This window comes from Lycorma delicatula, chromosome 11, assembly GCF_047948215.1.
Source record: "Lycorma delicatula isolate Av1 chromosome 11, ASM4794821v1, whole genome shotgun sequence".
Lineage (NCBI taxonomy): Eukaryota > Metazoa > Arthropoda > Insecta > Hemiptera > Fulgoridae > Lycorma > Lycorma delicatula.
The window spans coordinates 48783876-48797475 of record NC_134465.1 but is presented as its reverse complement, the minus strand read 5'-3'; the positions used below and the strand labels follow the sequence as shown (position 1 = coordinate 48797475).

The 13600-nt window shown below is 30.9% G+C and overlaps 1 protein-coding gene across 2 annotated transcripts in view; it reads left to right on the top strand.

Annotated features, from left to right (window-relative positions):
- LOC142332281 (ciliary microtubule associated protein 1A-like) overlaps window positions 1–13600 on the top strand; it is a 56527-nt gene that overhangs the window by 30468 nt on the left and 12459 nt on the right. Inside the window, exons 5-7 of one of the 2 annotated variants that reach the window (XR_012758245.1) lie at window positions 2572–2748; window positions 9306–9565; window positions 11553–11653. Coding sequence is in view for 1 of the 2 variants with exons in the window: in XM_075378614.1 (XP_075234729.1) it covers window positions 2572–2748; window positions 9306–9565 (437 nt within the window). In the remaining variant the exon portion in view is untranslated. The remainder of the gene's footprint in view (window positions 1–2571; window positions 2749–9305; window positions 9566–11552; window positions 11654–13600) is intronic. The other variant, XM_075378614.1, reaches the window with a different exon arrangement.

Here is a 13600-nt window from a genome sequence, read left to right as displayed (position 1 = left end):
ATACCGAATAGCACAGGCGAAACAAGCCTCAGTCAGAAATATAATTTGTTTACATCAAAAATTAATTTAAGTGTCAGGAAAAGATTTTTGAAAGTATATGTTTGGGTGGATAAAGTGAGAAATGAAGAGGTGTTGTGGCAAATCAATAAAGAAAGAATATTTGGAAAAATATAGTTAAAAGAAGAGACAGACTTATAGGCCACATATTAAGGCATCCTGGAATAGTTGCTTTAATATTGGAGGGACAGGTAGAAGGAAAAAATTGTGAAGGCAGGCCATGTTTGGAATATGTAAAACAGATTGTTAGGAATGTAGGATGTAGGGGGTATACCGAAATGAAACGACTAGCACTAGATAGGAAATCTTGGAAAGCTGCATCAAACCAGTCTAATGACTGAAAACAAAAAAAAAATTCAGAATGAAATGATTTTTATATGTGTAATCTTACTATGTAACAGACAAATAAAAAGTATTCTATGTACAGATAAATCTGTCTCTAGTTATTTGCTGAAATTTTTTCCACATAATTTATACAAGTAAAATCTTTAACACCTTTAAATCTTAATGTCGATCATATTAATTATTAAAAAAAGAAATTACTTTGGAAGATTCAATCTTTTGTGAGAACTTGAATGCAAACTTCCAAATGTGTAAATTATATAATAAATTCAGATTAAGATGATGAAATGTTGGTTAAGAAATTAGAATTTTTAAATCGTATATTTTATTAATAAATTTATTTTTTAGTCTACAAAAGTAACTAAAGAAAAATATGAAATAATTACGTTGTTTTATAAAGATCTTTTTACATATAGTTACTTTTAGTTTTGAATTTTCATTAGAAAAAGAAAGATAAATGTCTATAAAATGAAATCTAATTAAACCATCAACATTGTCATTATCATTATAGTTTTTATGAAATATAAACTAGATTAGATCATAATTTATAGTTATAATCATTATAGTTTAGCTCATTAACTTGTTTATACTAAACATAATATTGATATTTATAGTATTAAGCAGTGAACTGGTCTGTCAGGTACTGTTTTTATTTTTTTGTATTTATTTATTTTCTTCTTCCTCGATATTTAATTAAAATACATAATATACATTATACAACTGTACAAACTTTGGATTTCCTGTTTCTATTTGATTAAGCTTTTTCTAAGTGTACAGTTCAAGAATTGCCCAGCCATAAGACTGATATGGAAAAGTGCAGTTGCACACATCATCCATATAATTTTATACTTTAGAGTGGATTATTTACTCTTAGAATTCCACGAATCTACTAATGTAATTCTAAAATACTACTCTGGTACTTACCTGGAATTTACTCTCTTATCGATTATCCCTTTTCCTTATTTTTGAGCTCATTTTTTTCCTTATTGGTTCTGTGGATGATTCTACTAGGTTATTCATGCTAAGGATGCTGAGACCTGGAAAACCAATGTATTCTTGATACCTGGTTGGCACAGCTGCGTATGGATGACTGATCAAGGACTCTTTTTTTCTGATTAAGGAATAATAATCTTAATGATTAAACTGCCTGTTGAGTAGAGCCAGTTCCCCTAACCACTTAAAAAAAGCCTGCAGAAAACAAACTTCTAGTGGCCAAAAATTTGTAGATTTTTCTGATTAATTGCATATTTCTGTTTCCAGGTTTCCTTGCAATAGACCATTCACTATGTTAAATCCTTCACATCTCTTAAAATACATACCAGTTTTTATTACTATTTTCCCTGTGCCATATTTTCTTCCCAGCTCTTCCCTTAGTATCATCTTCTATTCTATCCCTTTTAGATTCTAACTTTCCTTTTAATTTCACACATTTTTAGCAAAATTTCTCATTTACTCTACTTACGTATGCTTTGTCAGACTTCCGCTTCCACTCATCATAGCCTTCTTGTTCTTTCTTATACCATTTTTAAATCTGCACTGCCTGGACTCAGTTCTTGTTTGTTTCTCATGACTATATCTCTGCAGCATTAAATATGCTAAGATAAGTACATAATAATGTTAAAAGAATACCACCTTCACCCTTTCTACAACAATCCATGCCACTTCTCAAATGTTGTGGCATATTAGTAGTAATGCTAAGATAAATTCAAAACATCTCCATTTTCTGTCCTTCCTATTTCAATGACCTTTTGATAAACCGTACATTTATTAATTTGTATGTTGGAGCTGCACTAGAATGTCTATCCACACTTATGATGAACTGTAACAACAGACTTAAATCTCATTGACGCATTATCATGAGCATGTGCTTTTATTTGCAGGATGCCATTTTATTTTATAAAAAGCTGGAAAAATACAAGTTGAAATGTTATATAAGTAATATTCAATTATTTCAAATAAAAACTTAATAATTTCTTTTCTCTGTAATAAAAAAATTAGCTTCAAAGGTACATTAGGTGAAAAGTTAATAGATTATGTTGAATCCTGTGTGTTTTTTCAGGAATTCTGCATTATTGTAAGTTTGTCATTATATGTACTGTATTTATACAGTAAAATTCATAAATCATTTGTTATTTCTGTTAAAAATTGTATGTCCTTTTTTTATTATTGTAGGTAAAGATACTCCTCCGGCTGCTACTCTTCATTCTAGACCAAAGGAATCAAAACATGAAACAACTCCTGCTCCTGGAGACTACAATCCAGAAAAATCTGAAAAAATTGTTCATGACAATTCACCAAAATACACTTTTGGTTTGAAGACAGCTGTTGAAAAAACTAGCCATACTCCAGGTAAGTACAATGAACTTGATGAATTGTATTTTTATTTACGCATCAATAATCATCTACGTGTACATTAGTTTCTATAATCGTAATGATTGTAGATGATCTAAAACAATTTAAAAGTTTTTCTCCAAAAAATGGAATAACCTTCTTAAGAATCCCACAACAAGCTTACTGAGGATAAGGAACGAAATGATTTTCCATTGTCTCCTTCACTGAGCCAAATATATTGCTGCATATCAGTATCCCAAGGCCTCTAAAATGCAGATAATATTCAGTTTTTCAAGTGATACCTTTGCTCTTTTCATCTCAGGACATACTACATAATGAATATTGCCGCTTTCAGAGAAAGAAAATAAAACTATGAGGGTAAGTCAATTATTACCCGCAATGTAGTTACAAATTTTATTGCAATACAAATAGGAAACTTACATGTACATCATTTTTCAACATAGTCCCCTTGCACTTCAACGCACTTGGTCTATCGTTGCACAAGCTTCCTGATGCCCTCATAAAAGAAGGTTTTCGGTTGAACTGCGAGCTAGGAATGCACCGCTTCTTTCACTGTTTTGTCCTAGGTAAATCGACGGTCCCTTAATGCCTCTTTGAGCGGACCAAACAAGCGGTAGATAGAAGGGACAAGATCAGGACTATACGGAGGATGAGCCGTATAATGAAGCGTTTCGAATTGCAGGCTTCAGCTTGGCAGTAAGCATCTCACTGTAACGCGCACCGTTTATTGTCGTGCCCCTTTCCTCATAATGTTCTCGGCCTTGTGAATCCCAAAAAACCGTAAGAATCAGTTTTCCTGCGGACGGTTGGGTCTTGAACATTTTTTCCCGGGAGAATTTGGATGTTTCCATTCCATACAATGCCGTTTACTCTCCGGCTCGTAATGATGATCCACGTTTCGTCACCGGTGATGGTTCTGTTTAAGAAGATGTCCCGTTCGTTACCATAGCGATCCAAATGTTTTTGGCAGATGTCCAAGCGCGTTTATTTATGCGACTGTGCGAGTTGTTTTGGGAACCATCTAGCACAGACTTTATGAAACCCAAATCTGTTGTGGATATTTCGTAGGCAGAACCGTGACTAATTTGCAGACGATGTGCCGCTTCATCGATAGTTACTCGTCTGTCTAAGAAAACCGTATCACGTGCACACTCAATGTTTTCCTCACTTGTGGCGGTAAACGGTCGTCCGGCTCCTTCGTCGTGCGTAACACTTGTGCGATCATTTTTGAATTTTTCAAAACATTCGTAGACACTACGTTGCGGGAACACACTGTTCCCGTATTGTACTGAAAGTCTTCGATGAATTTCGGCCATTGATACACCTTCCAACCACAAAAAAACGGGTCACTGAACGTCGCTCTTCTTTGGTGCAAACAGAAAGCGGAGCAGCAGTAGTTAACGGCAGGGCAGCGATAATGGAACTAACCTAGCAGCATATCAAACCTGCACAGACATAACAATTAAACTACGCATGCGTCATCTACGCAACACGACAGTACTACCAACATAAACAAAAATATAACTAAATTGCGGATAATAGTTGACTTACCTTCGTAAATCCTCTTTGGATACCGATGAAGATGACATGAGTCAATTACAGAAATAGCGTTATTGAGATATGCTTTACCTCTTTATGACGTCTACTGATCTTGGGCTAATTCCATGTTTCTTGCGGCCTTATTTTAGTATGTAGTATTTTGTATGTACTGCATTCCGTGAGGATTAGCTCTTTGGCTGCAGATTTTTTACTGCTGTCAGATGTATGCAGTTATAGTATTGCGTTGTTGCACTGATCGTGTAATATTAACGAATGTTCCATTTCAGGCGTATTTTTATCTTCTTGCTGTATTTGTTTCGATGAGTTTTTCTTCTCTTGTGTTTGTATATGTTGTGTGACATTTTTCTTTGTACGTGGTTTCATAATCTGTTTTCTGTATCTTGATGTACGGAGATGTATCATGTTTGCTTTGATTTGCTGTGACTTACGATACGATTAGCGATTCCAGGAAGGATGGTTGCCAGGTTTGGGTGTTTAGTCGGTAGTGCGCAGGTTTACATACGCATATTAATAACAAGTTGCGACACCTGTTAGCGAGCCCGATACTGCTTAGGCGTCCGTAAATTGGATTCCCCACCTCTTTAACAAAAAAGAAAAAAAGGAGGTAGCCTATTTTAATTAATCATTCTAAATATTTCAATAATTTCTCATAGGATTTGGTAAACTCTGACTTCATGTTTATATGATTTTTTTGCTTTGTTCAAATTAATTAACTATCGCAAATTAAAAACATTGTTTTATTTAATACCGGATAAATGTTTTCTATTATACTTTTAATTCAATTGCCTAGCAACAAACAAACCTACTGAAATATTTATAAATCTCTAAGATAAACTTCATTCTTTTCCTCTACCGGTAACGATAAAGGTTAAGAATATATTTAAAAATGCTCGAAACTTGGGTTATTTTTTACTTTCATTTAATATATTTATTAAATAAATATATTGCTTATTATGTGCTCGTAATTTTACTAAAACTTTTGAAACCTTTATTAAATGTGTTTTCTATCCTGTTAACAGGAATGAAAATACGTTTAATAAACTTTGAAACTTTATTTATTTTGGTTATTGAATTTTTAGATTTTTTTAACAAGTTCGTATTATTCTACCCGATTGTAATTCTTTTCAAATGCTTTTTAGTAACTGGAAAAATTACACTTAAAAAGTTACCATTACTTGTAATGTCACCAATTCGTTTCTTCTTGTTTGTGCGTAGGGCAAATTATGATTTGGCTTCTAATCTAGCGTCATTAAATCTCTAGAGGTTTAATGAAGTTCTATTAGAAGTCCAACATAGGGCAAAATTTGGTTTGATTTCTAATCTAACGTCATTAAATCTCCAGAGGTTTAATGAAGTTCTATTGGAAGTCAAACATAGGGCAAAATTTGGTTTGATTTCTAATCTAACGTCATTAAATCTCCAGAGGTTTAATGAAGTTCTATTGGAACTCAAACGTAGGGCAAAATTTGGTTTGATTTCTAATCTAACGTCATTAAATCTCCAGAGGTTTAATGAAGTTCTATTGGAACTCAAACGTAGGGCAAAATTGGGGATCAAAATTTATTTGCCATGTGATGCTGTTCCGTCTCAACGGCGGTTTCGGCATCATGTGATGAGGAGGAGGGGGTCGGTGAAAGCCGACATTACCGTATATACGAGCGTACGGACACCGGTAGAGGTTTCCCCTCCTCCGTTAAAAAAAAAACCCAACTTATATATTATTAATTCCAAAACGTTAAAAGTTTTTGTTTTAAAATTAAGTAATAAAAGTACGCATTTGGATAAAATATAATCAACGAATTATTTATTTACACAATACAATAACTACGGCAACAGCCTTTTTTTATTTTCAATAATAACCGACAAAAAATGTTAACATGTAAAAAAGTTAAATATTAAAAATGATCAGACTAGCCCGTGTTTTTATTAAAAGATTATCGCAAATTAAATACATTAAGTTTTATTTAATACGGAATAAATGTTTTTAATTCAATTATTAATTTCATTATTAATATTATAAATATATTATATTATATATTATTAATATTTCATTATTAATTTCAATTGTTAATATATTTTTAATTCAATTGCCTAGAAGATACAAATCTACTGAAATATGTTTAAATCTCTAAGATAAACTTCATTCTTTTCCTATACCGGAAACGATAAGCGGGGGGGTTAGCTGTACCACTTTCCCCTACTCTGTAAAAAAAAACCGATAAATTTAAATTCGGTAAAGTCACAAACACGAAGACGTCATATGTGGTGAAGTAAAAATCCGATGACTTTTTTTTGGAAGTTACTGCACAGCAGTAAATGCCAAGTATTAAGTAATAATCAGTGATAACGCCTAAAAGTCTAAAAGCGTTATTAAACGCTGAGCGTTTCGAAAATTTTTCGGATAAAAAACCTTAATAGAAAATAAAATTTTAAGAAATATATATAGACCGGATTACCAGGACGGAATTTATAAACTAAAAAGTGAAACAGAAATTTATAAAAATACAGAAAAAATAAGGATACCATCTGGAGAAGACGATTACATACAATTTTTTACGGCTATTTATACAGAATTAGCGAAAACGAATTAACGAAACAAATATTTAACTTTTATAACAGAACAACTATTAAAACTTAGCCGGTTTAAAGAAGTAGAAAACGACCTTAAAATTGTAAAAATCTCCAAAGAAACCTGTTTAAATAGAGACAAAGTTAGAAAATGAATCAAAGAAAAATTAGGGTAACAGGAGGAGTACAGGAAGAAAAAAAACAATAGAATGAAGAAATGAAAAAATATTGGGGGGGAAGAAAAAAGTTCCATAATATTATGTAAATGCAATCCTTAGTGGTAAGGACGAACAAAAAAAATCCATATTTTTACAAGTATGTACAAAGAGCAGCCGCCAGGCTAAGTGACTCAAAGATGGATAATACAAGGCAATCTTCCTAAACTAGCTGCCTTTTTGAAAGGAAAAATTTATATTTTATTTTCCTAACGGGTACATTGCAATCCGTACAACTAGTGAACTGTAAGCAACTACTCCAAGGTGCAATGAGATTAGGATGATATGTATGACACGAAAATGAATAACCACAGGACACCGAAATTTACTGTCTAGTATTCAGATCTGTATAAAAGTAACTAACTTTTACTAGAATTTAAACCTCAGAACTTTCGACTTTGAAAATCAGCTGTTAAACAACCGATCTGCGAGGATGAGTTAACCGCTAAACCAGTCCGGTGGAAAAATATAATTAAAAAAAAATTTTTAACGACAAGACTAGAATATTTTTCATCTGATTTAGTGTAATGTCTGTTAATATTGAAATAATGTTTATGAAATTTTCGTGTTAATTTTAATTTTTATATGTTCCAGCTGGGGCCATCCCCCAGCCGGTTAGCTAAACAAGAATATCGGCGCTAGCACGGACCTTTTTAAACAAAATGCGTCTCGGCCTTTCACCCGGAGGTCCTGGGTTCGAACCCCGGTCAGGCATGGCATTTTTTCATACGCTACATTTCCATATCCCACGCACAGGCTTCGACCTTATTGTGGTGATGTCATCAAACAACCAAAAAAAAAAAAAAATGGAGCGGATTTTCATTTCCTATTTGATACTGATATATTAGTTTTAACTCCCATCAAAATCAGTCTTTACCGCTTTCTTAAAAAAGCTGACAACACAGTTGTAGGACTTTCCTTCCCGTCACGCAGCGTTTTTCTGATTCACGACTTACACTCGTATTCACTCAACACGTATTTTAAAATATTTATAATTTCATTTAAATATAATATTCTTTTGTTCATGCCAACACGTGAATAACGTAGATTCTAACTAAAGCGCGCGCGCATACCGCGCATATTTTATTCGCGCGGGTGTGGCGGTACTAGCGGCCACTTTAAATATTATTTGTTTATTTAATTCTGTCGTTCACCTGTGACGTACAACATACCAGACCTTTACAAGGCATTTACTTTTAAACGGATTTGAATACTAGATCGTGGATACCGGTGTTCTTTGGTGGTTGGGTTTCAGTTAACCACGGACCTCAGAAACGGTCGACATGAGACCGTACAAGCTTACATTTCATTTACGTTCATACAAATCATCCTCTGAATTAATACCTTACAGTGGTTCCGGAGGCTGAACAGAAAAAATTAATGTGGACACCACATGACTTCTTTGTACATCTATTAAAAGAATTTAAGATGAAATCTGATTCGAACCGATGTGCTTTCCCCGTGTAAGATCCAAATCTCGATTGTCTATTTAACTTAATTCAAAAATTTAGAAAAAGCTTTTTTTGTTACAGAATCCTGAATTCAATACAATCCTGTCTACAGTGGAATATTTTATTCAACCTATAAATTTGATATAAAAAACTAATTTAAATTTCAATGTAATAATAAACTTTTAGTCAAAATAGTTATTTATTAGTCAAGGAGGTAGAACTTGTTTGCTTTTTCAATAGATGCAGGAAGGAGACATTTTTCAGGATGTTTATTGGAGAACAATAATGAACCTATAAATTAAAAAAAAAAATGCGTTTAAATACCAAATATAATAATTAGTAAAATTTGGATTTAGAATCACTTTTATGTAGGAAATCTGTTATTGAATTCATTTAATTATAGTATTTTGTATTTGATTTTAGATTTTTTTTTTTTTTAATATCTGATTCGAAAGTTTTTTCTTTTGATGATTTGTATTGTTCATTCTTTATAAGTACATAATATTTCTGACCTCCATGGCACGAGTAATAGCATCTCAGCCTTTCATCCGGAGGTCCCAGGTTCAAATCCCGGTCAGGACATGACATATTCACATACTACAAAAAAAAAAAAAAATGGGTACATAATGTTACTCATTTTAGAGGCAATGTAATTGAATTCAAAAATTCCAATGTGTATGTGATATGTTATGAAATGGTTTAATTAAATACAATAATTTTTTTTACATTTTGGTCTCAATTTTTTTTTTATTTTTTTTAGCTCCTAACGTTTATAACATTCCGACTGCATTGGGAGCAACTAGAGAAGGAAATAAAAGAGCAGCTCCAGCATTCAGTATTTCTGGAAGACAAAAGGAATTTATTGATGATAGAGTAAATACTCCTGGACCTGGTGCATACAATAATATTAATGCTGATAATATTAAAACTAAATCGCCTGCATATTCAGTTAGTTCCCGTTATACAGTACCGTCTGATCATTCTACCAAACCTGGACCCGGTGCATATTCTCCAGAAAAGGTATACTTTATTTTATTTTATACTAGTTTATTTAATTATATTAATCATTTTTTTTTTCAATTTTTTAAAACTGACAACAGTTTGTAAGACCAGTTATAGATTGAAAGGTGGTTTTGTCCATTTGCAGGTCATCACCCATTTAATTGAAATTTAATAACCACTATAGTTCAGTTACAGAAGACGTTTAGGCCCATTTAAATATATTGGTTTATAAACCTACTAAACTGTTAATAATAAAAGACAGGTTTAAAAGAATTTAAATGCACTATATGTACATTTTAAGGAGGGCACTTAAAAAGTTTCTAGAATATGTTTACTTCACAACTATATATATACACTAAAAAGTTTTTCTTAAAAAAAAAAAAAGTTTTCTTTGGTAGCTTTACTTCAGCCGATGTTTATAAAGTTTTTTAAAACATTTTATTGGATATCATTCTAAAAATATCTTCTGCTGTTTTATCAGCAAAAAATAAGTAAAATCACGGAACAATTGAATCAGTTTTACAGCCTGTCTTAAAGATATCTTAGAAAAAGAATTAAAATGACACGTAAATAAATACTCTTTCTTTATATGATATAAATAACCATTGTCTGTTTTTCAGTTCATTCCGATTTATGTAAATGCTAATTGTAAAATTGCTTTTCAATAAATATTATTTTATAGAGTAAATTAAGTGAGATGTAAATTTTATGCTGCTGTTAATCACTATCACAAAGCTTTTATGTTTATAATAAATATTGTATATAGGTAAGAATAATGATTAATTACTCCATGTATAAAGCATTAACTTATTTTTAATGTTATATTATTTTATGGTACTATTATTTTAAGATGTTAACCTATTAACCCTGTGTGAAAATTTTAAAGAATTGGTGAAAGAAATACGCTGTATGTAGATTTGTCTCATCATTGAAATGTTGTATAAAGAGAATTAATCATATTAATTATACTTAAAAGGTTTAGAGAATTATACTTCTGTTAGAAGGTAATCCAGACCCAAGTATGGTAATTAATTGTGGTAGAGCCTAATTTGGTAATTCTATATGGTAATTTTGAAGTGTGAATTCATAAAAATTTTTAAAGAAAAAACAAAAAATTGCACCCTTAAACATTTTGCTCCTGATGTTAGGAAATTAAATATATCATACTCTATAATATTTTATCCCACTATTGACATTCGTTCCAATTTTGTAAATTTTTTACTTTCTCTTTGCCATACTGTTTTTGCAGTAATGTTGTAGATCTATTTATATAGCAGTAATCAATTTTTTTTTCTTTATTGATAATAAGAGTAAAAAAATTTATTGAAACTGAATAAGTTTTTTCAGGTTTGTTTTAGTTGTGTATATAGATTAAGCATACTTTAAAATAAGAAAACAGTATGCCATACCGTTTATAATTTGTGGGAATTATTCATAGTCATATGTTCACTATAACTAAGCCCATTTTTTCTGGAATAATTCATCGGGAAATTGGTTAAAAGAGTCGTCAGATTAGGCAACTTAATTTTTTCAGGATCCATTTATTTTTTTTTCTATAGGGGTCATTTGGCTTTATCTTATAGATATTTCAACCGTTAGGTTTATTGTGCAGCCACCAGATAAAAGAAAAAAGATTAAACAAATTTAAACAGATTTAAACAGGCTAAACACTTGTCAAAGAATTATTTGAAATGTGGAAGCAGGAGTAAAACATGCACCCATATCCACAACCATTAGAATACCATGTACGATAGGTTTTTGGAAAATAAAAGGATTTGAATGGTTAAATTTTAATATCAATAATATTACATACGTATATATATATATATATAAATGTATTTATTTTTATTTTTTTTACTAAAACATAATAATTTGATTATTGTCTTTATGCAGTTATCTTTGTTGAAGAGGGATGAACTAAGTACAGTTTATTTCTTTTATTAGTCATGCCATAGTGATAATTATTTAATTATGTGTACAGAAATGTTATTATGTTCCTTTACAGTACTGGTAACAGAACGTAACGTAAAAGGAACTTTAGGAGATTTGATTTGATTTTGGTTGAGGTTATACAAAAAAAGAAGTTTTTTTACTTGATATTCGCTTGTAAGTAATTTTTTAATAAAAAATGCTAAATAACACAATAATAATAACAATATTAGAGAAACTATTTATTTATTTTTTTTAATTACATTTCAATCATAGGTATTTTTTCTTCTTTTCTCATTGGTGTACTAATAAATTTTTCTATGGCTGCATTATATCGTTTGAATTATTTAGCTGTATCATAATGAGGGTCATTATGAAACAGATTTTCATTATGATACAGATGTTTAACTGATCAATAGTCTGTTCTTTTCAACCACTGAACAATCATAGGTGGGTATTGTTTAATGTATCACCTGTTTCTTTTATGTTGATTTTAATCCAGTTTAGTAGTTGGCAAGCTGAAGTTAATTTGAAAGTACACCAATATATAATAAGTTTATATATTACATTGTTTATCCTTTTGTTAACTATGTCGGATTCTGAGGAAGAAATTTGTTTAACACAGATTGATATTAAAGAAAAAAATCAAACTTATGACTAATAAACATTTGCCACAGATATGTATTGTTTAATGTATATATGAAGAATTAGAATAATATTCCATAAACAATGTATTCTATTATTGATTTAAAACAATAATCCCATTATTTAATCAGCCGTAGAAAAAATATTGTATGCAACTCTCTAAAATAGCCATTAATGCACTCTTTTGAAGTTTCTGACACTCACCAAAGCTCATGTCATAACTTCGCACTCGTGTATTAATGGCTATCATTATACGATCATTGCATTATGTATTCTTATTTTGTAGTCTCCAATTTGTCTTGTTTTTTTAATTAAGTGGGAGTTAAATTTAGATTTCGTTACTAACTACCATATCTTTATATATTTTCTTATTTCTTTTTAATCTTATTTTATCAATCTTTCTTTTATGGAATTATTTGAATATTTCTTCACATACTTTCATCTATATTTTTTTTTATGTCTAATCATATAGTCTTTCTGTGTGTGTTTTTTTTTAAGTGTATTCTATTGGAAAGATATTTTCTTAAAAAGCAGCATAATTACAACTAAATTTAAATAAGTTTTGGGTTTGAATAACAAATTTATTTTATAATTATATTGTAGTGCACCTAATGTAAAAAACTTTTATTAATATTTCTAGTCTGCTTTTTTTTAGATTTTTATAAATAAAATTTATTTAAATTTTTATAAAAATTCAGTTTATTTATATCACGATTTAAGAAGAGATTTTTTGGTAGTATTAGTTTTAATAATAATAATTATACATTTTTGTGACTTATTATCTATTGATAATCCTGAGAAAAAGATGCCCACTGTAGAGGTCAGCCTATTTTTGCCCTTATCATCCTGTTGTAGATTACGCTATTGCTCATAACAGTAGTTATATTTCTCCCTTAGAACAACTTTTTTCTATTCAATGTTAGTCCATATAGGCAAATTACCTTGCTTGACCATGAGACAGGTATTAGAGGAATAGATCCATTAATGATGTCAATGGGATTTCCAGTTGATATCTGTAACATCCCAACCCCACAGGGGAAGACACCCGCCTAGTGACATTCTGGTTACCACACCCCCCTCCCTGTTCCTAGCCCTGTTAGCCTTTAACAGAATATCTGTAACAATAGAAACTTTGCAATAAATCCATTACTTCTCAAAAAAATTATAAATGTCCAGTATTGCTTTCTAATTAGATACTGTATCCTAAGCCAGTGGTTCCCAAACTTTTTCTAGTCATGGCACCCTTTCCGAGTCATGGCACCTACCATAAGTAAAAGTATGACTACTCTTTGTAAGAGATAAAAATAAATAAAACTTATGTATCTTCATTATTCTTTTACTTTATTGACATTAAATTAATAATTATAAATGTCTTGGTTTAATTAATTATGAAGCTTTTACAATATTTTGCGGTGCCCCTGAGAAGGGGCTGCAGCTCCCTGGAGCGCCGCAGTGCACAGTTTAGGAATCACTGTCCTA